The sequence below is a fragment of the Micromesistius poutassou genome (assembly GCF_964030765.1).
Source record: "Micromesistius poutassou genome assembly, chromosome: 15".
Classification (NCBI taxonomy): Eukaryota; Metazoa; Chordata; class Actinopteri; order Gadiformes; family Gadidae; genus Micromesistius; species Micromesistius poutassou.
In genome coordinates this window covers 16,309,703-16,334,414 of record NC_140285.1, presented here as the reverse complement: position 1 = coordinate 16,334,414, position 24,712 = coordinate 16,309,703, and the positions used below count along the sequence as shown (strand labels likewise).

At 46.9% G+C, this 24,712-nt stretch overlaps 2 protein-coding genes across 8 annotated transcripts in view; one reads left to right on the top strand and one right to left on the bottom strand.

Moving 5' to 3' along the window:
* The window catches only part of fmnl3 (formin-like 3), a 34,796-nt gene extending 20,173 nt beyond the window's left edge, over positions 1–14,623 (top strand). For 2 of the 7 annotated variants that reach the window (XM_084479922.1, XM_084479919.1), the window contains 18 exons: positions 834–942; positions 1,310–1,386; positions 1,697–1,790; positions 2,845–2,919; positions 3,109–3,219; positions 3,348–3,497; positions 4,570–4,671; positions 4,879–5,275; positions 6,216–6,302; positions 6,412–6,536; positions 6,641–6,843; positions 7,165–7,468; positions 7,834–7,914; positions 8,035–8,164; positions 8,659–8,819; positions 8,949–9,050; positions 10,106–10,198; positions 10,440–11,340. In XM_084479922.1, the coding sequence (XP_084336048.1) occupies positions 834–942; positions 1,310–1,386; positions 1,697–1,790; positions 2,845–2,919; positions 3,109–3,219; positions 3,348–3,497; positions 4,570–4,671; positions 4,879–5,275; positions 6,216–6,302; positions 6,412–6,536; positions 6,641–6,843; positions 7,165–7,468; positions 7,834–7,914; positions 8,035–8,164; positions 8,659–8,819; positions 8,949–9,050; positions 10,106–10,198; positions 10,440–10,751 (2,713 nt within the window). In that variant the 3' untranslated portion in view covers positions 10,752–11,340. The other 5 variants (XR_014638313.1, XR_014638314.1, XM_084479923.1 and 2 more) reach the window with 5 other exon arrangements.
* Positions 14,624–14,852: 229 nt separating this feature from the next.
* The window catches only part of LOC311359891 (low-density lipoprotein receptor-related protein 1-like), a 96,006-nt gene continuing 86,146 nt past the window's right edge, over positions 14,853–24,712 (bottom strand). The window contains exons 76-89 of the mRNA XM_084479918.1: positions 24,158–24,453; positions 23,641–23,819; positions 23,202–23,308; positions 22,997–23,116; positions 22,577–22,753; positions 21,884–22,024; positions 20,645–20,818; positions 20,231–20,392; positions 19,473–19,644; positions 19,082–19,186; positions 18,584–18,654; positions 18,139–18,232; positions 17,179–17,323; positions 14,853–16,767 (exon numbers count right to left, since the gene is read on the bottom strand). Coding sequence (XP_084336044.1) covers positions 16,630–16,767; positions 17,179–17,323; positions 18,139–18,232; positions 18,584–18,654; positions 19,082–19,186; positions 19,473–19,644; positions 20,231–20,392; positions 20,645–20,818; positions 21,884–22,024; positions 22,577–22,753; positions 22,997–23,116; positions 23,202–23,308; positions 23,641–23,819; positions 24,158–24,453 — 2,081 coding nt within the window. The 3' untranslated portion in view covers positions 14,853–16,629. The remainder of the gene's footprint in view (positions 16,768–17,178; positions 17,324–18,138; positions 18,233–18,583; positions 18,655–19,081; positions 19,187–19,472; positions 19,645–20,230; positions 20,393–20,644; positions 20,819–21,883; positions 22,025–22,576; positions 22,754–22,996; positions 23,117–23,201; positions 23,309–23,640; positions 23,820–24,157; positions 24,454–24,712) is intronic.

Genomic DNA, 24,712 nt, shown 5'->3' with positions numbered 1-24,712 from the left:
TTAGCGCTTCTAACGTTGAACGTTGCCACCCACCGCTGTGTGTCTGCGTGTCAGCTGGGACTTGATGCCCACGTGCTCATTCGTCAGGAGACTGGTGGAAAATTATGGTTTACAATGTTGCTCATCCTTCACAATAAGAGTCTTTCTAGCAAGAGTCTTACGTGGTTGGAAGGTTCCTCTCTCAAGATGTGTGTGTGTGGGTGTGTGGGTGTCTACTGTTCTAGATTAAACCCAGCTGTGTTTCTGAACACATGTTGGTTGTGTGTGATTGTTCTCCTTTACAGCCCAATAGCAGACGAGAGCCTCACGTTATGGGATTAACTACTCTTTTCTCTTTTAGCATTTACAGGTGTGGTCTCCATGAAGAGGACTAGGATTTCAATGACAGTGACAATTAAATAATAACAAATGTTACAATGCAAAGCACTGTCTTGGCAATTTGGAGAGGTGGAGATGTATTGCAGTCAGATAAAGGAAAGTCAGAACGTAATAAGAGCAGGGGACATGGGTTCATCTCTGGCTGGAGACAATGACTGGAAACTGGTCACCTCCCAGCATGCATCTGTAACCACAGAGCGTTGTGGCAGCCCCTATCTGCTCTTGTTCCTCCTTCCTTCCCCCCCCCCCCCTCCCCCTCTTTCTAACTGCCTCTGACATGGTTGAATGTTTGTGGTTGCATGGTGTACAGATGCAGTTTGGTTTCTAAGTTGTTGTCAAAACACGTTATAAACATAATCGACCCCCTCCGACAGAAGAAGACAACTCAAATCAACACCACAAGTGCATTTACACAGTCTCACTGATGTGTGACATCACAGCGTTGTCTCTTGCAGATATGGCTCGGTGGCAAACACCAAAACCATCAAGAACTCCCGTCTCGTCAGCCAGAAAGACGACGTACACGTGTGCATCATGTGCCTGAGAGCCATCATGAACTATCAGGTAATAAATGCAGATCCACACAGAGTTGTGTCCTTCAGTGAACAGACACTCAGCCTTTGTAAAGCAGTGCAGAGAACACCATGACAGAATAATCAGGTCAGATTTAGTAGGGTTGAACAACATACATGTTATAGACACCCCTGTTTATATATCCATAATAGCATCATGAAAACGCACAACAGAAAATACTTTTCCTGTCTGTTCTGCACATATAAGAGGTCATCTCATCTCATCTCATCTTCAAACTGCTTATCCGGGGTCGTGGGGGCAGCAGCTCTAGCAGGGGGCCCCAGACTTCCCTTTCCCCCACATATGAGAGCAAGCTTTCTGTTCTCTCTCTGACCTTCTCTCCTCCGTCCCTCCGCAGTACGGCTTCAACATGGTCATGTCCCACCCGCACGCTGTCAACGAGATCGCTCTCAGCCTGAACAATAAGAACTCGAGGTAAACGCTAAAGCCCGCCCCCTCCAGCCTCCATGCAGGCAGAGAACCAAGGCTGGGTCTCCACAACAGGGGAAGCCCCCAGTCCCCCTGAAGTGGGGGGGCAGAGCGCTGGAGGACAGGGGGATGGGAGTGGGGGGGGGGGGGGTTCAGAATATGAATTTGCGTGCACTTCTTTTTAGGAGGAGATATAAATGAGATATATCATCCAATATTCAGTAGCATAGAAAGTATAAAAGCATGTTCTTTTTAAATTTGGATCAGAGGATGGGTGACATGGAGGTGGTGATGAGTGTGTGACCTGTGGTTCTAGGACCAAAGCGCTGGTGTTGGAGCTGCTGGCCGCCGTCTGTCTGGTCAGAGGAGGCCACGAAATCATCCTCTCGGCGTTCGATAACTTTAAAGAGGTGCGGTAGGACGGGCCTCAGGCTCCATGACTTGACATATAATAGGCTGCTGCATTCGATGCTCTGTATTATTACTTAACCATATAGAGTGAAATCTGAGTGTATGAGTGAAATATTAAAGAAATGCAGGGTCCACAGAGTCAATAAAGGAGGGTGAAGGGAACTCAGAAGCTCTGCCCCATGTCCTTTCCACCGAGGGTGTTAGCGGTAGCTCACTAGCTTCACACCGAGGGTGTTAGCGGTAGCTCACTAGCTTCACACCGAGGGTGTTAGCAGTGGCTCACTAGCTTCACGGTGGCCTGCGGGACCCAACCTCAGATGGGAGCCAACCTCCAGCGTGATGAGGATCAAAACATAGACCTCAAAACATAGACCTCATAGTTTGCTCAGTGCATATTCTTTGCCTTGTAGACATTTTAAACACCGGTCCAAGCCAGTGTCAGTTCTGAGGAGACCCAAATGAATGCTCCCGAATGCTAATGAACCGCTAGTCCAGACACAGAGAGCTGTGAGGTGTTATTTTAAAAGGATTGCGTCAGGCACGATGACAGGTACATGGACTTTTGCAACACGGCCACCAATGGTGTTCAACCACAGTAATTAGGAGTTACGCACCAAACCAGTACAGTATTGCAACTGTAATCACAATCATTATTAGACCTACTGGGACTTTCCCTTTTAGCACTGGTATAGAGGACCTCTTCGAGGGTCAGGAAAGCAGTGTTTGTTTTTCTTTGCTCTCATTTTCCCAGTGTGTTTGAGTTTGGTGGGAGTTGGGCTAAATCTATCCCGTTGGCGTTCTGTCCCTTCCCATGAATTCCCATAATTAGGTATTGCTGCAATAGATGTGAGCTGACTTGTGCATACATAACAATTACACTCATGGATGTTCAGATAGGACATAAAATGGGGAATGTTGGGTCATTCTAAGAAGGAAAACTCATGTTCAATGTCACCAAAATGTAAGCATTCCCTTCAAGAATATCCTCGACTGAATGATCCAATTTGTACTTCAAGAATATTCTCCTGTGACTGATACAGTTTGTACTTGCAGGTGTGTAAGGAGAAGCAGCGATTCGAGAGGCTGATGGATTACTTTCGTTCTGAGGAAGCAAACATTGACTTCATGGTGAGCCTTCACGGTCACACACAGGGTTCACCCCAACGGTGCATCTGCCATCCATTAAGTTCTTCACATGATTTGTGTTATTGCGTGTGTGTGTGTGTGTGTGTGTGTGTGTGTGTGTGTGCTCACATGGGACTTCCGGTCTTCCCCATCTGTCCAACCTGGCTCACATGTTTTCTGCTCTCCACTCAGGTGGCCTGTATGCAGTTCATCAACATCATGGTCCACTCGGTGGAGGACATGAACTTCAGAGTCCACCTGCAGTACGAGTTCACTAAGCTGGGCCTGGATGACTACTTGGAGGTGAGGCTGGAAAATAAAAAAAAACATAAATAAACATGAACAAAACCACCATCTAAACAGTAACCTGACGCAAATAGTGGACGGCAACGAGTGTTTACCTCATGTTGACGCACGTCTTTCCTCTACAGAAATCGAAGCACACAGAGAGTGACAAGCTGTCAGTGCAGATCCAGGCCTACCTGGACAACGTGTTTGATGTGGGAGGTCTACTGGAAGACGCAGAGACCAAGAACGCAGCGCTAGAGAAGGTGGACGAGCTCGAGGAGCACCTGTCCCACGTAAGATCACCAGCTGCCATTTTGAATTCATCGGCACCGTTCATCATAGTTCCTGTTAGCACGCTGACTGTGGTTTAATAGTTACGTAGCAGTACATGGGAGTTTCCCTGTACTCTTCCCCTAACCTTTACTCTCTACTTGGTGGTTATTTTAGATTTTCTATGAATTCCCTCAAGGGGTTTCTGGTAATTGTGAGGTAAACATGTGCTGAAAGGTTATGGTGTTGCCTTGCATGGAGAACACAGGAACAACAGTCATATTGTTCTAGGGTTGCATCAGTTTTTCTGGACACTTGGCCTTCATATCCCACACTGCTCTCTGAAGATCTTCACATCCAGAGGTCGTGGGCAGTCCTGACATCACTGCAGGAATTTCAAAACAAACTCGGCTCTCAGGAGTCAGGAATGATGGGGGAGGAAAAGGGTCAGAATTCCGGGTGAATTCTTGAGCATAAAGGGATCTGCAGAATCTCAGTCAGTAGATGGGCCATATGTTGAGGTGGGCCAGTATTATTGTTGTCGCTGGGCCATGCCGAAGATGTTGCTAACAACAGCAAGTAGTGAACAGCTGATATGTTAGTATTGATACATCCGCTGCTTTTCTACTCAGCTAAGCAGTCTTTGCTGAGGCACACAGAAGAGAAGAGAAGTACATACATCCTGGCATTCACTCCATCTTAAAAATATCATATTAAACAAATAACCAATAGGAGACACTAAAAAGGTAAACAAAAACACATTGTTAATGCGCTGGGGAGCTTGGACATCCCATTGGCTGAGCTCCTGCCCTATGGGTGGTCTTCTCTAAAGTCCAGTATATGTAATCGGTCCGAATCGATAAGTGAGTGTATTCTATGCAGCTCTTTGCTGTGTCATACTGCCTAGCATATCGCATTTCTCGCTGATACCGCAGAGTGGATGCGGAGAGTGAGAGGGATGAGGAGAGTCTCAGGGATGAGGAGAGAGAAGGAGCGGATGTGGGAGAGAAGCCCAGGTGTTCCTCTGTCTCGGTCCATCCTCCCTCTACACTCTGACTCTCACACTGTGCTCCGGCTCTCCGTCTGTCTGGCTAGGTGACGGAGAAGCTGTTGGATGTGGAGAATGAGACCATGATGAAAGTAGCAGACCTGGAGAAGATTCTCCTCCAAAAGGATAAGGACCTACACATGATGCGGGTGAGCTTGTGTGAATTGTGGATTGCGACGTCATATCCTCTGTTGTCCTAAGTCAATCTGCGTGAGCTGCATATCATCTATGATCTACAGAGCAAAACAATAAATGTTGTATCACAGTAAACGTGGTAAACAGGGAATATGTTGTGTTTGGTACCTGGCGTTGATCTCGTCCGGTGCACTCTCTATCGCCCCCTGGTGTCCCTCTAGGAGACCCATGAGTCGACCAGCACCCAGGTGAACACCCTGAGGAGGATGATCAAGGAGAAGGACGCGGCCTACCAGAGACACTTCAGCATCGAGAAGCGCCTGATGGAGCTGGAGCAGCAGGGCACCATCCGCCTGCACAAGAAACCCGACGGGGACATCGCCATCGAACCGCTAGCCAGCGGCGCCGGGGGAGGCGGAGTCCCGGGCGGTGTCGGTGTACTTGGCGACCGTGGCCTGGGCATCCCACTGGGCGACCTGGGACAGTCGCTGCCGCCGGCGCCTCCTGTCCAGTTAACAGCGACAGAGAGCATCGACCCCAGTTTACCCCCAGCCAGTGAAGCTCCGCCCCCACCGCCTCCTCCGCCCCCGCCCCCTCCTCCGCTTCCCTCGACCGCAGGTAAACAGAGGAACAGACAAAATAATCCATGTATGTCCATCATGTTATACACACACACACACGGTGCATGTGACGGCCAGCCTTGGGCTGGGGGGTCTCAGAGGACATCTATTTGTGTCAGGCCAGGTCAACAGCCAGGTTGTGATAGAGTTCCTCTAACCCAGACAGGAAAGGGATGCACTTAGAGCACTTCCTATGTTGAGGGGAGCAGTGGGCGGGGGACGTCAGTACCTTAAAGGGCTCTTTATGGTTCCACGTTGGCGCAACGCAAGGGGGTTACGGACCCGTTACGTCCTTACGTCTGCCCTCCTTGCGTTCACCTCAAGGGCCTGACGTGCGCCTCCCAAAAACTGTAACCATGCGTCGAAGTGACGCAGCCGCAAGGGCTGTGATTCTTCTGCTTACTACATAATTTCTGGCAATACACTTTGTATGCAAAAAATCTAAGGCAAACCATGTAACTTCATAGTGTTAACCTTTTTTTTACTCGCTAGTAATCTGTAAAAAGTGGAGACGTTTTGTATTCAGTCATCATAGACTTTGAATGTAATGACTAGAATGGACAACGACGACCAACTAGTAGCCTGTCTTCTGTTTTTGTTGCACATTGTTTGAGACGTATTCAGCTTTCAAGTTGCGAGAATCCATACCATAATCCAGACTTCTAGTGGTAGACCAATTGTAAAGTAATAGCATGCACAGACAAAGACCAACTATTTGTTCTCTCTTTACCACGGACATGCATAGCGACACGTAAACCCGACGCAGAACCATAAACGTTCACGACCACGTCGAAGCGTCTGCGTGGTCCTTGCGTTGCGTGAACGTGGGACCATAAAGAGCCCTTAAGGAGGAGGAGGAGGACATCAAACATGAACAATGATGTAGGTTGTGAAAAGCCTGTTTTAAAAGAGGTGATGTTGGTCTGTGTGTGTTGAAGGCATCCCATGTGCACCAGGGCCGCCCCCTCCTCCACCTTTGCCGGACGGTTCTCGATCCTTCCCCATCCTGACTCTGGGCCTATCAGGTATGATACCACATTTGACTTCTAACTTAGTTAGAGGTCTCTGTTACTGGGGTGAAACAAGATAAACCAATTTCTCAGCTGTTTTTTAAAAGACATTTCCCTAAAACAGCGATCAGAATTAAGAAGCCAATCAAAACCAAGTTCCGCTTGCCAATCTTCAACTGGACGGCGCTGAAGCCCAATCAGATCAACGGCACCGTCTTCAATGAGATCGATGACGAGCGTGTGCTGGAGGTACGTCCGGTGAAACCCAGCTGCAAGTTCACCTGATGCTGCCTCACAGTGTGGCACTAATGTGAAGTATGGTTTGGTCATTGATCAGTGATTCTCTTCTGTAGGAGCTGGACCTAGAGAGGTTTGAGGAGCTGTTCAAGACCAGAGCCCAGGTGGCTACGGTGGATCTCTCCAGCACTACGAACAAGGTGGCCCACAAGGCTATGAACAAAATCACCCTGCTGGACGCCAACCGCTCCAAGAATCTGGCCATCACACTGAGAAAAGCCAACAAGACCACGGAGGAGATCTGCAAAGCCATAGAGAAGTAGGGCCTTTCCTTCCAGACTCTTGTTACCACTAAGAGAAATAGAGCTTTTTATCTTCCTAACTCTACAGTACAACAACAGGAAAGGATTCAATAAAATAAATACACAAAACCCACATTCACAAAACCCACATTTCTCAAATTTCTCAAAAGGCAAAACAGATGATAACACAAAACAAAAGTGGACTTATTGAAGTAGTTTGTTTCCCAAGGCCTCTGAATGTAGATGTGTTTTGTCATTCGGTTTTATCTTGTTCTCCGAAGAACGAACGGTTAAAACAAAGCGACTCCAAACAGCTAACATCCGCCCCCTCCCACCAGGTTCGACCTGAAGGCCCTGCCCGTGGACTTCGTTGAGTGTCTGATGCGCTTCCTGCCCACGGAGGCCGAGGTGAAGGTGCTGCGGCAGTACGAGCGTGAGCGGCGCCCACTGGACCAGCTGGCGGAGGAGGACCGCTTCATGATGCTCTTCAGCAAGATCGAGAGGCTCACGCAGCGCATGAACATCATCACCTTCGTGGGGAACTTCGCCGACAGCATCACCATGCTGACGCCGCAGCTCAACGCCGTGATCGCCGCCTCTGGCTCCGTCAAGTCCTCGTCCAAGTTGAGGAGGATGCTTGAGGTGAGAAGAACGGATTTGTTGTATACAGGGAATGGGTTAGCCATTGTTAGGGCTTGGTTCTATGAACATCCTTACTGTACCGACAGCAATGTATTGTTCTTTCTTCTAGAAGTTCTTCTTCTGACAAATGTGCTCATTGTAAGTCGCTTTGGATAAAAGCGTCTGCTAAATGCCCTGAATGTTGATGTAAGAGCAGCTACCTTCTGTTGTTTTTTTTCCTTGATATCTGCATCCATGCTCTACTTAGAGACAAAGAACAAAAAAAAAATCCCATATTTTCCAAATCACTGTTTGGGAAGTTTGTTTGTTTCTTAATAAGGAGGATCATGTGGACATATCAACCCCTCTTTTCGAATCTCTTCTAGATCATCCTAGCCCTGGGAAACTACATGAACAGCAGCAAAAGAGGCTCAGTGTATGGCTTTAAACTGCAGAGTCTGGATCTGGTAAGTGATTTTGATCAGCACATTGAGCCTCTAATCCCTCCTGGGTTTATGAAGACAGTGCTTATGAAGGACTCCAGAGTTTTGATGTGTTTTGCTGCGTCTCCCCCCTGCTCTCCACAGCTGTTGGACACCAAGTCGACAGACAGGAAGATGACCCTGCTCCACTACATCGCGCTCATCGTCAAGGAGAAATACTCGGACCTGGCGAACTTCTACAGTGAGCTGCACTATGTGGACAAGGCTGCGGCAGGTGGGCGAAAAAATAACCTTTAGACATTTTAAACACCGGTCCAAGCCGACGACTGTGCAGTGTAAGTTCTAAGGAGACCCAAATGAATGCCCCTGAATGCTAATGAACCGCTAGTCCAGACAGAAGAACCGCTGCTGTGACGTGTTATTTTAAAAGGATTGCGTCAGGCACGATGACAGGTACGTGGACTTACAACACGTTGGTGGCCGGTTGGCCGGTTGGTGGTTTAAACAAGTCATATTGGACCTGTTAAAACAGGTCAAATATGGTGCAAATATACATTTAAGGATTTGTAATTATGCAAAGAATCCTGCTATTCTAGTAAGTAAAGCCATTTCTCCTCATCCAGGCATTTGTTCTTAGAATAGGAACTTTGTGGTTTTTATCAAGCTATTATTAATTCTTATCCCTGGTGGTATTAGCAGTAGGAGTAGCAGTCGACTCGTAGGGTAGGTGATGTTATTCAGTGAAGGACCCTCCTGTGAACCGCGCAGTGTCCCTGGAGAACGTGCTGCTGGACGTGCGGGAGCTGGGCAAGGGCATGGAGCAGATCAGGAGGGAGTGCAGCATGCACGACCACCCGGTGCTCAAGACCTTCCTGCACTCCAGCGACTCCCTGCTGGACAAGCTGCAGAAGGACGCCAAGGCATCGGAGGTATCACCACCTCACCACCTCACGGATATTATCTCACTGAGGTGGAAACAGACATGAAGGGATGCTTCAAAGTCAAGCTACGTGCGTCACTCCTCTCACTCCTCTCACCCCTCTCACTCCTCTCCCCAGGAGGCCTTCAATAATGTGGTGAACTTCTTTGGCGAGAGCTCAAAGACCACTCCCCCCTCTGTGTTCTTCCCCGTGTTCGTGAGGTTCATCAAAGCTTATAAGGTGAGCAGAGCGCTCTCTCTCTCTCCCTCTCTCTCTTCCTCTCTCTTCCTCTCTCTTCCTCCCTCTCTCACTCCCTCTCTCTCTCCCTCCTCTCTCTCTCTCTCTCTCCCCCTCCCTCCCCCTCTCTATCTGGCCATCTCTCCCATTGTGTGCGGGGGGAAGACCCCAGGGGTGAGGAAGAGAGGGCGTAGTCGTTCTGTGTCTTAGAGCACAACAAGAAGAGGAGGAGAGGGTGGAGGCGTGGTGGTGAGGCACCGCCGCTGCCGCCGCCACAGGAAGTAGCACAGAGCAGGAGGTGGAATAACAGGAAGGAGCAGCTGGGCTGGGGAGCAGCAGCTGTTTAGACGGGGCCCTCCACTGTCTCCTCTGACCCTCCACCACCCAGCACACATCCTCACATTGTTCCCCTGTCTGGATTTATGAGATCTGCTCCAGGAAATGTGCACGTTTTTTTTTTGTTTGTTGCTTGTGTGTGTGTTTTTGTGTGTAACATGGAGGAATATTTGGTTGGTCATAGTGTGTCTGTGTGTGTGGCGTGTAGGTGTGTGTGTGTGTGTGTGTGTGTGTTCCTGACAACGAGACAGAGCGGCTTAAGGAAATAAAAGGGCGCAGAACTTTTAATGACTACCTTAAACGTCTGTTCAACCTATGATCCGTTTCCTCCTCCTTTTTCGAAAGCGGACATTTTGTTTTCCTATGCCTTGGTCCTGTACTCATCTGATCTGCACTCTCTCTCTCTCTCTCTCTCTCTCTCTCTCTCTCTTGCCCTCTGTCTCTCTCTGTCTCCCTTTCTCTGTCTCTGTCTCTCTCTCTCTCTCTCGCTCTCTTTCGGTCACTCTCTCTTGCTCTCTGTCTCTGTCCCCCTCTCTCTCTCTCACTCTCTCTTGTTCCCTATGTGTCTGTGTGTCTCTGGCTCTGTCTCTCTGTCTCTGTCTCTGTCTCTGTCTCTGTCTCTCTCTCTCTCTCTCTCTCTCTCTCTCTCTCTCTCCCTCTCTCTCTCTCTCCCTCTCTCTCTCTCTCTCTCTCTCTCTCTCTCTCTCGTTGTGTCTCTACAGGATGCGGTGGAGGAAAACCAGCAGAGGAAAAAGCAGGAGGAAGCCTTGAGAGAGAAGTTATTGGCCCAGGAGGCTAAACAGCACGACCCCAAGGTACCATCAGACGATGTGTCTGGAGTCAAAAACCTCATTACAAATAGGAGAAATCCATCGTTTCCTAAGACTAGTTCTTTATTTCAATTTGTATCAGTATACAAGTCTGATGCGGAGTCTCGTATATAAAAGATGACAATCCTTACCACACAATACACACTTTATTTTTTACGGTGGTAAGCTGGTAAACCAACGCAGGCCTCTAGTGTGGAGAGGGTCACTCCAACCCCTGTGCCCGCAGGTCCAGGCCCACAAGAAGAAGCAGCAGCAGCAGGAGCTGATCGCAGAGCTGAGGAAGCGGCAGGCCAAAGACCACCGGCCCGTGTACGAGGGCAAGGACGGCACCATAGAGGACATCATCACAGGTGGGACAGAGAGTGCCTCGAGGAGCCCGCGTGTTCCGAGGACCCCGGGCCCCAGTGGAGTCCCCACGGGCCCCAGTGGAGGCCCCCAGGGCCCAAGGCCCACCATGACGGTGGTGGTGGACTGCTCGGCCCCCCTGCAGTGCACGCTGTGCTACGTGGTGGAGACGGCCCCCCCGCGGCCGTCGTGAATCGCCCAGGAGGCCCTCGAGACTTTCTCCTCTGTTTGTTACCACAGCTGTCTAGTTCCTGATTCTGAAAGAGAAATATAGCTGTTAGCCTCAATGCCTCAGAATGTACGTGTGAAATGTGTAATTTAATGAGAAAAATGTGTTTATGTTGCAATGAATTTGGATGGGAAGTGTGTGAAATTAATGCTAAAACGCAGCTGCGAAGGCTTGCATACACAGACAACATTGGCTCAATGGTCGACAAACAACCAGAGCCCTCACTCCCAGCCTCAGCCTCAGGACAGCCTCAGCTAACAGATGTCTCTGCTTCAAAATTAATGAATGTTATGGATTTGTTTTGTTCCTGTTTGTTTCATAATGTTGGTAACAGTATCCTTGGCCTCAACCCAACAATAGCTGAATACTGACAGTTGATCTGACGTTGAACGCCATTAACTATGATGCCACTGTGTAACATGTCTTATCATTATAACCCTATCAAATGATCCTTCTTAATCCCCTAGCGACATCATAAGAACTGGGTATAACCGTGTCCCTCTTACCAGCAGTGTTCCAGGTGTCATGTAACCTCTCCCCCCTCCTCCTCCTCTTCCTCAGTGTTGAAGAGCGTGCCCTTCACAGCGCGCACCGCTAAGCGTGGCTCGCGGTTCTTCTGTGAAGCCAACCTCTGCGAAGACGGCAACTGCTAGCCCTCCTCCCAACCCTACCCCCACACACACTAATGCCAAGGTTGTCTGCAGGTCTCTCTCCCGAGTCCCCTGTTGCATGCAGCATGACCCCCCCCCCCCCCCCCAGCCCACTCTCACTAAAACCCAGGACCCCACCCCTGACTGACCTGTGTACTAACCCAGGCTGCCACCGGTTGCCCTGTTGGGTTTATTTTGTGAAGCTCCATAGACTGTTGGGTGTCTACGAGTAGGAGTCGGCGAAACCTCTTTTACTTACGAGATTCTGTGCAAAATTATTAATTTAACATGAACACAGCCCTGATTGTGTACCAATCAAGAGCAAGGATCATGCATGGCATGAATGAGACATGACAACATAATGCACATTGCAACTTTTGCAATGGTCGACTATTTACTTTGACTCGACTATTTAAGCAGAATTTTGCTTAAAAGAGGTTTGGCTTTCCAAATAAAAACGAATGGACCACATTTCGCTCCATTCTAGACTAACATTTTTTGGTTTTTCCTGCTAACATGACACTGTTCTTTCCTCATCCTCCCCCACCCCCTCCCTCCGCCTCTGTACTCCTACAGCTGAGACGAAGAGTAATGAGGGTACATGAGAGTCCTAGCTGAGGGTAAGGTAGTCTGGTGCAGCCTGCTGCCGCTTTAGCTCTGCAGCTCCTGTGTGCTGTGGGTCGCTACGTGGACGTCAGCTGCTTCGGCTATAGCGCTTCACAAGCTTTTCAAAGCAGTCCAATTCGCTCTCTGCTTCATACCAGTAAAGGAATAGATATGACAACAAAGTACAATATTGGACCAGTTCTGAGTATTTCAATTTTTTTTAGCTTCAACCTAAAATCATATGAAATTATTGAAATTCTACCGACCCTCAACTTCCAGGCGAGAGTATTGTTTGCACATGGCCGTATCGGTGCCATTGGTTTATGATTGATGACCACACCATTTATGGTCAGGGCACCACCATCCTCATCATCATCATCATAATCTGTTAATCCCTCCTTTGTGTTGCATGCAGTCCAGTCTTCGTTCAGCTCACCTGTTAACGATATCCACCGTGTTGTGTGTCTGCTAACGTTCTCTCGCGGTTCGCTGCACAGTGCTCGGTCAATAAGCTTTTTCTAATATTACAAAGAGCTTGTTGACCATCTGCCATGTTTGTCTTTGGTTTGTGTATCCATATTGTGTCCGTGTGACCATGTGATGTCATGTTGTTTTAAGTAACTACACTCCCAAAGCCCTGGTTTCCACTGTGTCACATTATAGCAATATTGTTAGAAGCTGGGAATCCAAGGTGTAGGGAAAAGTGTAATTTCTCTTCAAAATAACTATATCTGATGATAAACCCTATCAGATAAACCCTATAAGATAAATCCTATCACACAGTGCAACCAAACTATGAAGACATACCTGAGCTATTAAAGTGCCATGTCTCACCCTTCACAGACACTGTTATTGCAATGAAGGGATTCAAAAAGGACCAAAAGCTTTGATGAGTTTTAGGCTCCGAGCTGAGCCAGGATTCATTGGGCTGTGGCGTTCGGCTGTACTCTCCTAACACGTGTGTCCCCTCCCCTGTCTCTCTCCTCCTCCCCCCAACCCTCCCACTCACAGATCTCAGAAACCAGCCGTTCCTGAGAGCCGACGCCTTGCTGCGGAGCGGCTGGAAGAGGCCTTAAACCAAATGTGTGTTCCCCAACACTTATAACCCCCGCCTCCCAAGACCACCTCCCCAGACCTGTTCCCTGTTCCCCATGTCCTGGTGGGGTTCCCGTCCCCCCCTACCCCAGACCACCTCCCTGTGCCCTGTGTCCTGGTGGGCGTCCCCCCCCCACCTCCCCCACACAACCGCCCTGAACCCCATGCCTGAGGCAACAGAGACTGGAAGTGATGACAGGGGGCATCAAACCCATGACATTAGTGCCGTCTGGGTATTTATTTATTTATGGAGATTCTTCTGCAGGAATAATTACAGCGACTGCATCGGACCGACTTTCCTTTCTAACTCCAAACATAGACTCTAACATAACCTCACCATGGGCTCAGTTAGACGGACTGCACAAGATCCTGCTGGACCTTGGCACTGGGATCAAGGAAGGGTATGAAACCCTTAAAAAACATGAACTAATTAAAGAGAGCTTCATGCAGGTGTGGTCAGTCTGGACTCAGTTGACCAAAAGCAGGAAAGACAATGCTTCTAGCCACAAGTGCCTGCAAAACATTCCTAAAGCCATAGGGTCGGGCTGGGCATGAACCCGGGTTGCTGACACTCTTAAAGGAGAACTCTTGCTTTGACAAAGCTGGATCTTTCTTTTCTTTGAATAACCCAGAAGATCACGACTAACATCAGAGAACGTGGGACTTTTGGAAAGACTTGAGATTGAGCACACCGTTGACAACAGAACAGAGACTTGGAGTGGTTTGCATTCATAGTTTCAATATTGTACACTTCAGTCCTTTGGACTGCTAGCCAAACCAAACATGCTTTCGTGTCTTACTTTTGTTTAAGTGCCTTTCGTAATGACAGTATTATTTTCATTAAGTCAGCCATAACGTGTATCTTTGAAGTCTTAAACGCAATTACCTTTTTACTATGGCATGAACACTAAAAATATAATCAACATTTCAAAGGTTCAAATTATGACAGTTCAGTGGAGGAAACGTCAGGGGAAAGAGCTTTTTAATTTGCTTCTTTGCAATCAATTTGGTGTTCTTCTGTTTTGGAGGTAGATGTTAAAAATTGATGTATCTGAACTTTATAAATATATATATAAATATATATATATTTGACAACACTTTCTGTCAAACTTAGGAAGTGACACGGGAATGAAGATTATTTGATAGACTGCTTTTTTATAAGTCAGAGGATGATAAATTGTAAATGTAGTGGATGAAGGATATTTCTATTCTAATCATGTATGGGTTGTGATGTCTTTTTGCTTCTATTGTACAGATCTATTCCCTCTTAAAAGCATCGAGTAGCAAAATGATTGTGCACTTTGAGACTTACATTTGTGTTCTAGTATGGAACTGTCAATAGAGAGCGACCAAATTTACACTACTCTGTTTGCCTTAACCTTGTATGAGACATTATTTGAAGTGGAAATGTCCTTGGCCAAATACATGCAAATCAATGAATGAAGAAATATTTCTTGGAAATTGAAATAAAGTGAAATGCTTGCATTTCTCTTTTCCTTAACAATCTATAGAACATTAAAAAATATATTTCTGACGACATAAAATAAAATATATATAAAGCAGAAGGTGGGACATTCAAACATTTCTACAAATTCACATTTTATTTCTGAAATATGTGGTTATGCGTTATATATTTAAATGGTAATTCACTGATGTTTTGCTCCAGCCATGGTGACAGAAGCCATTCTGTTTCAAATGAAGGTCAGAGTCACCGTACGTTTCTACTATAAAATCCATTTAATTTCTTATATCAAAAAAATCAAATCAAAATTAAAACAAACAACTAAACCACAAACATCCATGTGAGTTCTGCAATCCGAGAGACATTCTCAAAATCAAGAAAACCAAAAACTAAAATGATTGTTTTAATAAGCAGTGAAATAAAGAACGTTGCATGGGACTTTTAAAAGCACATTTTGTGAATACTGTTAAGAAGTGGAAGGGCGGTGCCAAGGGCGTGCAGTGTGAGGAAGCTGTAGGAGATAGACAAGAGGTGCAGAGACAGAGCGATCCAAACCGCGACAAGTTGAAAGAGGACAGATGGCTAGCGTTAGCATTAGCAGCAGCAAGGCAAAGGAATCAACAAAGGAATGCTTATCAGAAGGGACATCAGCCCTCCCTCCCCCCTGTTAGGAATGCACTTAACAATGAGCACTAACCCAAATTACATGAACACCCCCCTCCCCAAAACAAACAAACAAAAACACAAGAAATCAACCCAACAACTTCAAAACTCATTTCATACAAGAACGTACCATCGACTTGGCTCCCGGGCCTTTTCCTGACAAAAAAAACAACATTTACAATGGAGGACGAAAAGACAAAAAGCTAAATACAGCCGTTCATTTACTAAATGTTACGGACAAACTCATGAACGTCGGTCGGCACAGATCTGTAACTCTGCATCGTTAAACTTCACGAGAGCTTCATCTTCCAGCGGTTACTTAGTCGGGCTCTCCATGCTAGAGCCAGCGGCAGTACCCAACGGCCACAGATAACCTCCAGACAGTCTGGAATACGAGCCTTTATTACAATCATATTCTTCCAACAAACACACTCACACAAACAGTTGGGCCATTCATTTCTGATACTGATTAAAAAAAACAGAACTGATTAAAAACAAGTACAGACCTCTATTTGTTACTGTTGTATTGTATTCCTGGGTATAGTTTCAAGACACTTTGTTAATAGGTTATATATATGTATATATGCAAATATATATAACTTGAGTCTGTGCAAGAAGGAAAAGACAATCGCTTGAATGTGATTCAGACAACAGAGCGGTTTTGTCTGGGTGCTGAGTTGTGTGTATTTCCTCAGGATTCGGACCCTGGGTCCTTATGAAGACCTCAGGATTCTTACACAGTCCCCTTAGCTCCTAATACGTCTTACACTCGGCCATCAAGACCTCCAGCAGCAAACAAGCGCCCAAACCAGCCACTAGGAAGCATTCATTAGTGAAACTGACATTTGCTGTCTTCACATCCCCAATGTCTTTCACAAACAACAAAGACTTGGAAAATTATTATTTTCCCTTGGTATTGGAACAATGCTTTTTTTTCCTCCCCCTATACAATCCATACAAAAATAAAAAATTAAAATTGTTCCACTGCCGTTTGAATCTTTCCATGTCTAACATTTGCACAGAGGTAGTGGCTATATGAGTGAGGGGGGGACGGGGACGTGAGAGGAGGTGAGCAAAATTAAAGAGTGAACAACTGAATAAATGTCTATAAAATGGTTTCCGTTTTCTCCTCAGAGATTTCTTTTTTTTTTTGTCAAAGAAAAAAATATAATACTGCAATCACATAAAAAAGTAGTCCTTCATTTTATACATTTTATACAGTGTTCTCCTTTTGTTGTGTTTTGTTTTTTCTTCCCGATTGGTAAAGGCATTTGATCTGTTTTGATCAGCTCAGCTCAGCACTGGGCTGGTGTGGTCTGGGGGCAGGGCAGGGCAACGATGGCAGAGTTAATTCCACGCCCGGTCTCTACGCCAGTGGGTCGCTCATGTCGTCGTCGGCCGCGGACAGCAGCTCCTTCTTCTCATCTGTGCTCGCCAGGGAGTTGCGGCTGTTGTGGGCGCCCATGTACAGCGTGGCGTACACGGGGTTGGTGAAGTTAGTCGGCTAGGGGTGGGAAGAGAGAGGGGGCGTGTCACTAGTACACATATAAAGACTCATGCATGTGCAGACCTACACGACACAACAAAGGTCAACTCTATTAGAGACTACGAGAGAGAGGTTGTTCGAACCAGTGTATGTTTATTATAATATTTAAAACTAATTCCCATTAGGAAAGGATACACCTTCTCAAATTTTGTAGTATTTAAGACTCAATATATTTGTGTAACACAATGTGCAGCCAGTACAGTACAATACATTAGTTGCTACCCATTCAACGATTTTATAATACAAATAATAATAGAATCAATAGATGAATATGAATCAATATATAAAGCCGTACACACTACATACTGTTTAGTAGTGTATATGTGTGTTTCCACACAAACAGCTTCTCGGTACTAGTGTGTGTATTACCTTATCTGGATCCAAAGCAAAGTCTGAATCCAGGAGTTCTCCAGCATCATCGTCGGGCTCCCCTTCATAGATCTTATAGGCCGGGTTCCCGATCTCCACATTCATGGCTCCATTAGTCATCCTGTGGTGCTGGAAGCCTTTGGCACTGTGAAGCAACAAAACAACAACAAATCAAACTCACGATTCACGATTCACTTAAAGAGAACAACACGCAGAGACACAAAGAGATGTTTGCTCAAGGGGGAGGGAATCAATTGCGCTCCATGTACCAGACACACACTCGGCAGCAGCAGCTCCATAGAGGTCAGACAACAAGACAACACGGGGTATCCAAGGTCGTCAAATGGGCTTTTTTGTTGAAGGCCATTTGATCGTAACCAAACAAATATATTGCATCATGTCTTAATGCGAGGACTGAGACATATTGATACAGCAAATATTTGACAAATATTTTGTCGGCAAGCGCGAGGACAATTCTTAACAAAGAGATAAACAGAGGAGGTATAGTTTACTGCTACTATGCAAGCACACCGCATGAGCATCAAGTACAACTTGGTGTTGACACACAACCAACAGGGGGGACAGGGACAAGACACTAATCCAGTCCATCTTGCTTTACCAGCAAAGCTATGTTTCCAGATAGTCAATAGGACATTGTGGTTGGGAGGAGGTAGCCAATAGGACTCTGAGCAGGCAGGGACAGACAGATTCTACACAGACAGCATGGAGGGGATGGGGTCTTTAAAGACGAGTGAGTTATGTAACCCTAACAAGTTACCACGAGCGCTGAGAACGAGATTTGCCCGGCATTAGAGACCTGGGAGACAGAGGATAGACGTTATATATACAGGAGAGAGAAATAGAGTGAGTGAGAGAGAGAAAGAGAGCTAAGTAGTACAGGTGGAAGGATTCAGTAAGAAATAAATACATTAGCCGTGGTCCACTAGCACCACCACTTACCCCCGCATTCTCCTCTTATACCACAAGATGCCGCCAACCACCAGCAGCGCCAACAGTAACAGCAGCAGCACTGGGATGACTATGGAGGCGGAGCCTGCAAACATACACACATTGAACCATCAACCATCATAACCTAGGGAAGGGATCACTAGTAAAACGTGCATCTTCTTACAATAGAACAGACACGCATGGCAGGGATCTTCTGAAAAGTTTACTGGAGTATTTGTTTCCCACAACCAACTATATCACACTTCTGGTAAATGGTCGTGGCTTTTAAACATTACAGATGCTGTGAATTCTTGAAGCCTCTTTTTTCTGTTAACTTGTTGTTTTCTTCTTTTTTCTTCTTCTTTCCTTGTATGAGTTTGTATCTGTGTTGCATTATTCATATTTAAGACTATTTAAGTTAAATATTTAACTTAAAAATCAAAACCTATATTCTTACTTCCACTGGAAGAGGAGTCGATTGTGGCTGCTGTGACTTCACACCTGTAGCCGACCCATCCTACAAGACACCTGTAGTACAGTCACATGACAACAGTCAGACAGGACACCTGTACAGTCACATGACAACATGCAGTCACACACGGGTCATACTGTAACACGGTAAGCCAAAGTGAGAGATGTGAGAGCGGGTGAATGTGTGTGTAAGTGGGTGAATGTGTGTGTAAGTGGGTGAATGTTTGAGAGGGGGTGAATGTGTGTGAGTGGGTGAATGTGTGTGAGAGTGGGTGAATGTGTGTGAGAGTGTGTGTGTGAGCGGGTGAATGTGTGTGAGAGCGGGTGAAAGTGTGTGTGAGTGGGTGAATGTGTGTGAGAGTGGGTGAATGTGTGTGAGAGTGTGTGTGTGTGAGCGGGTGAATGTGTGTGAGAGCGGGTGAAAGTGTGTGTGAGTGGGTGAATGTGTGTGAGAGCGGGTGAAAGTGTGTGTGAGTGGGTGTACCTGCACTGAGGCAGCAGAGAGCGATTGTCAACAGAGCATGTGGCAGAATTGAGGCAGAATTCCTGACAGGAGAAACAGCTGGGCTGGATCTGGCCATTCGGACAGCTTTACACACACACACAAAAAAAGGTTTGAAGATTAGAATTAGTCTTTATTGTCTGCCAATGCATGTGTGTTAACTCAACTTTGTACTTTCCACATGTTCTTTGAATCTCCTTAAATGTTGCTATTGTTTAGACAAAGAACCTGTTTGATTTTAAAACAATTAAAAACCGCATCATGCATGTCCTCAGCGTAAATAACCCTTTCTCAGTCTGAGGAAGGGTACTTAACAATTACTTAACATGTACTTAACACACAGTACAACTCAACATGACTTCAGGGTGTGTACCTGCATGACACCTCTCCCGAGGCGGAGGTGAGACACTTGCCGTCCCCACAGTACTGGCACTTGTCCACCTCACAGTTGTGGCCGTGGTACTGGCTCTGGCACTGGCACAGCTTGGTGCCGTTGGAGGTCTGGAGGCACGTCCCTCCGTTCTCACAGAAGCCTTCACACATGCCTGACGACCAAAGAGGACACAGCTCAGCAACGCAAGGGCTCTCCTCTGCTACTGGCGATTCGTACACAATGGTTTCTAGTACGGTCAAAACACTGTAGAGTTATAACCCTTTTACTAACCCTTACACTACTAACATTATTATGAACACTAACACTCTTACTAACACTACATACCCTATTAGTGCTAAACCTAACTTTTTTGTTTCTCAACACACTTCTTATTGCAACCAACCTACATTAATACTACATTCATTGCCCTATAATTATTGCAATCTATGAATGTATTTATTGATCATTCATCGCATTAGCAGTCGGCACTACAAGCCAAACTTGCACTGCGGTACATGAATATAGGCTACCTTTGATAACATGATGGTGTACAGTTGTATTGAAACAGTCAGAGCCTACTTTGAGTCATCAAAACATCTCCAAAACATCCAACAACATCACTAACCCTTACCCCTCAAAATCTAACCATCACCTAAAAACAAAGCCTATTATCGCAAGTGTCCAACGACCGACTGGACTACCCTGACAAACTGCTGCTGTATTCTGTCATGACTCCAGTGTGGCGATGGATCACTCACTGTACTGGCACTGGTCCCCGTGGTAGTCCGCTGGGCAGCTGCAGGTGGCCTGGTTGCCCACGTTGACGGAGCAGTTCCCCCCGTTGGCGCAGTAGTTCTGGCAGGTCTGCAGGTTGCAGTGGGGCCCTGTGAAGCCCTGCAGGCACCGGCAGGTCGGGTTCCCTAGGAGAGGAAGAAACACAGTCTGAGGTTAACATCAACCTTGCATACAGAAAACCAGGCGGGAAATAACAGACAAGCAGAACCAGGCAGTAAGATAAGAATCAGTGGAACCAACATTGGTTAACACCAAGAGTGTTAGAATCACACTGCTATTTAATGTCAAGCAGCCACACTCATACAATGAGTTGGTTATGGTAGGTTGGTGCAAGGAAACAAACATTTTAAAATATGAAAGTCGGAATATGAAATTACCTGCTTGAGAAGCGGTGCAGGTGCCTCCGTTCTTGCAGTAGTCCCTGCACTGGTTGATCTCACAGCGCTCCCCTCTGTAGCTGGGCTGGCAGCGGCACTTGGCCTGCTGGTGGGCGTTGAGGAAGCAGCTGCCACCGTTCTGACACTGGATGGTGCAGGGGCCAGAGGGGGGCGCTGTGAGACAGCAGCACAGAAGAAGAAGAAACAAGTTAATGGATGGTGTCTTATGCCGCTTTTTCACCGACAGTACCAGCTCAACGGCCACGGTGTGGTTTGGTTCCAGGCACGTCACGTTTCCATCTAAAAAAGTATCTCTTCAACGTGGGCGGGTCGTAGAAAATAATCTCTTCAACGTGGGCTGGTTGTCATTAGGTTTTAATCCCGGGAAATCTGATCAAGACTATTTCCTGATTCCCAGGAAAGGTTATGACGGGAAATGGGAAATAAAATAAAATAAAAAACGCAATGACTGCACGTCTATTGTTGTCATATGGTAATGGTGATGGAGGCGAAACTCGAGCCCTGGGAAAGGAACGACACTAAAATGAAACAGCGAAACGCTGATCCGTGTCCCCCTCGGGAGCGGGTCCGTGGACTCCAGCCACGCCGGACACACACAACCACACGCAGCCTAAATCTAGCCCCGGGAAAGGAGCGACACACACGGCGAAACGCTGATCCGTGTCCCCCTTGGGAGTGGGTCCGTCGGGTCCGTGGACTCGAGCCACGCCGGACACAACTTAACTTGAGTGATTATTCCCGTTTGCAGCCGCTGGCCAATCAGTTGCCAAGCAGCCTGTTTATGTCATACAAGTACCAGCTCCGCTCGCTTGGAACCTCGACGGAGGTGCTACTAAAAAAAGTACCCGGTACCAGGTACTTTTTTTGCCAATGGTAACGCAAAAAAAGTTAAGGTGAGTCGAGGCGAGTTGAGCTGGTACTGTTGATGGAAAAGGGGCATTACACAACAAGCATTTCTGTTTAAATACGTCCTCGCAAATATGTCATTCTCTCATTATTGTGTTTGTTTTTTACTATTTAAGTCTAAGTATATAGTAAGCTAACAAAATATTAATCAATAAATAGCAAAACCAAAACAAACTCAATTGAAATACATTCAATTGAATAATAATAATAATATTTCAACATAGATGGACTTGAGGAATAATACATTTGTTTGAACCTAATGCACCTGGTAAAGTGTGCGTGTGCGATTGTGCGTGCGTGTGTAGTACGTACAGAAGGGCGACTGCGTGGGCTGGGCTCTCTCCACACAGGTACCGTTGTCGGCCACGTAGTTGTTGGGACAGGTGCACACGGGCCCGCTGGGGCTCAGCAGACACAACCACTCACACTTCTTACGGTCGCACGGGTTGGTCACTGGTAGAGAGAGAGAGAGAGAGAGAGAGAGAGAGAGAGAGAATAATGTTAAATAATTTAAATCAAAATAGTTTGTTAAAAAAGCTTAATCAACTCCTGAATGTACGACATGTTTAAGAGAAGCCTACTGATTAGGAGGAATAGTGTTTGAGACGCTCCATGTTAACAATGATACTGTTGGCTATGGTTTGAGAAGCATAGGAAGACAAGGTCCATTATCAGGCCCTTTAATACAATCAAGAAAAGGTATGGGCTTTGTCACACCACATCACTTTAAATTACTCTTACAGGAAGCAACTATTTTAAAGTAACGCCTGACATAATGTTATTATATCATAATAAGCTAGGGATGAACCTTATAGCTGTGGCTAGGAGATTTACCCTCGAGCTATGACTAGGAAATAATCATAGCTATGGCTTGGAGTGCCATGGTTTAGGGTTAAAGTTCAGTAGTTGCTCTTCTGTGTGGCAGAATGTGACTAAATCCCTTCCTCGAGTGCCGACTTGGCCTAACCTCATCATGTGTTACAATGGAAGTGTGGATCCACTCACTCTCTGGCTGCTTGTAGCGGTGGTACAGCACTATGTCTGTTGCGTGGTTGATGCCTGTGGTCAGGTTCTCCATGGTGCCCTTCCCAAATTTGTTGACCCGGAAGACAATGTTGTTGACGTAGGTGACGCCATAGATGTAGTCCTCGAAGATGTCAATGCTGAATGGATGGAGTAGTTCTGGAAAGAGGCAGGACAAATGAAACGCATCATGAGATGTGGTATGATACCAGCAAAATGTCATTGCAATCGCCTCTAGTCAATCTTAATTGTATTTTCATTATTTTAGCTTTTTACCAAAATGATTTATTCCATTTCCTTTTTAACAACAAGGTGCCAGGCCTTTTCCCCAATGTTTAAAACAAAGTTTGAATGAGTGAATGTGCGTCGGTCGATTGCAGAGATGGTTTCTTTAGACTCAACTGTTCTTGATGCCCGAGGCGGCGATGACCGGGTCCGATCCGTCCAAGCGGACGCTGCCGATGACTGACAGCTTAGCGTCGGCCCAGTACAGCCGCTCGTTGAAGTAGTCCACAGCCAAACCTGCGGACAATACACGACACTTAGACACAGCGACACAGCGCAGCCTGTAGTCCAGGGTGACGGCGGTCCTGTAGGCCCTGCTCACCGGTCGGCCACTGGATGTTCTCGTGCACCAGCGTCTGTCTCAGGGTGCCGTCCATGGCTGCTGTCTCGATCTTAGGGTGGTTCCCCCAGTCTGCCCAGTACATGGTCCTGAAGGGGCACGCGCGCACACGCACACACACGCACACACACACATACACACACACACGCACACACACACACACACACACACACACAGGTGTCAATACATGGAGACACACTCACCTTAACCGCACAGAAAACAAGATGCATGCTGTGTTCATCCCAGATGTGGGAGAGGTGTCACAGCTGTAGAAGTACAGCACCATCATTGAAGATGTATTAATGTAAGCTACTCTAAAAACTAGAAATATATTCAACAAAATAGATACTATGAGTATTAGAAAAGCAAATGCAATATGTAAGTGAAAGCGCACCCCCCCCCCCCACACCCCCAGTCCTACCCTCTCTGTGGGTCCACAACGATGGCGTACGGCTCATCGATCATGCCGGAGATGAGGGTCTTGCAGTTCTGTCCGGACATCTGAGCCACCTCGATGACGTCGCGGCCGGAGTCCGTCCAGTACAGGTTCCCGGCCACCCAGTCCACCGCGATCCCGCGAGGCATCTTCAGCTCCGGGATCTGAAGCTCACGCACAGCCCAAGAGCGAGCTCAGGTCAGCGCGTCTGGTTTGTGTGTTTGTGTGTCATCGCGTGGTGTGGTAATGTGTTGCTCCCGTGTGGTTGGTCTTACTAATAATGGTAATGTGATTCTGTCAAATTTCACCCGCATAATCAAATTGATTAGCAAGCCCTTGTATTATGTAAGCTCAGCAGTCCCCTAGTGCTGCATTTCATTCATCGCTTCCTTCATTCTGCTCGTGTTTAATATTAACACCACATTAGCGCCCCCAGGTGTCAATGTGTTGCATTGTATCAGAATTTAAAGCACAGATTGAACAGCTTAAGACCGAGGCTCACCTGCAGGTTGGACACCCGTCCCTCGCTCTGCCGCCGCGTGCGATGGGAGTTTGGGGAGGAGCCTGAGGAGGAGGAGGAGGTGGGCGGGCCCGGCAGCTCGTAGGAGGAGATCTGCCCCTGGTGCCAGTTGGTCCAGAAGATACGGTTGGTCTTGACGTGCAGGTCCATGGCGTCGATGCGCACGCTCGCGTCGCCCTGGAAGGTCTGCTCGTAGCGCCAGTTGGGCACGCCGGGGTCCAGGCTGCGGATCTCGTTGTCGTCGGCGATGTACAGGATCTGCCGGCTGCTGTTCATACCTGGGGGACAGGACGGGAACACACGGGGACGGGAACACACGGGGACTGTAACGCAGGACTTGGTGCAGTGGGTTTATAAAGCGCCCTTCACACAATACACTCATAGTGCTCCACAGAGGAAGACTTTTAAAAAACAATCAACATTTTGTTACTAACCTTCAATGTATGAGAGAATTACCTTCTTACTAAATCTAAAGACTGAAAAATGCTTGAGGTACTGGGAAAAATGGTCTGTATTTGTGTCATCATAAGATTTGAC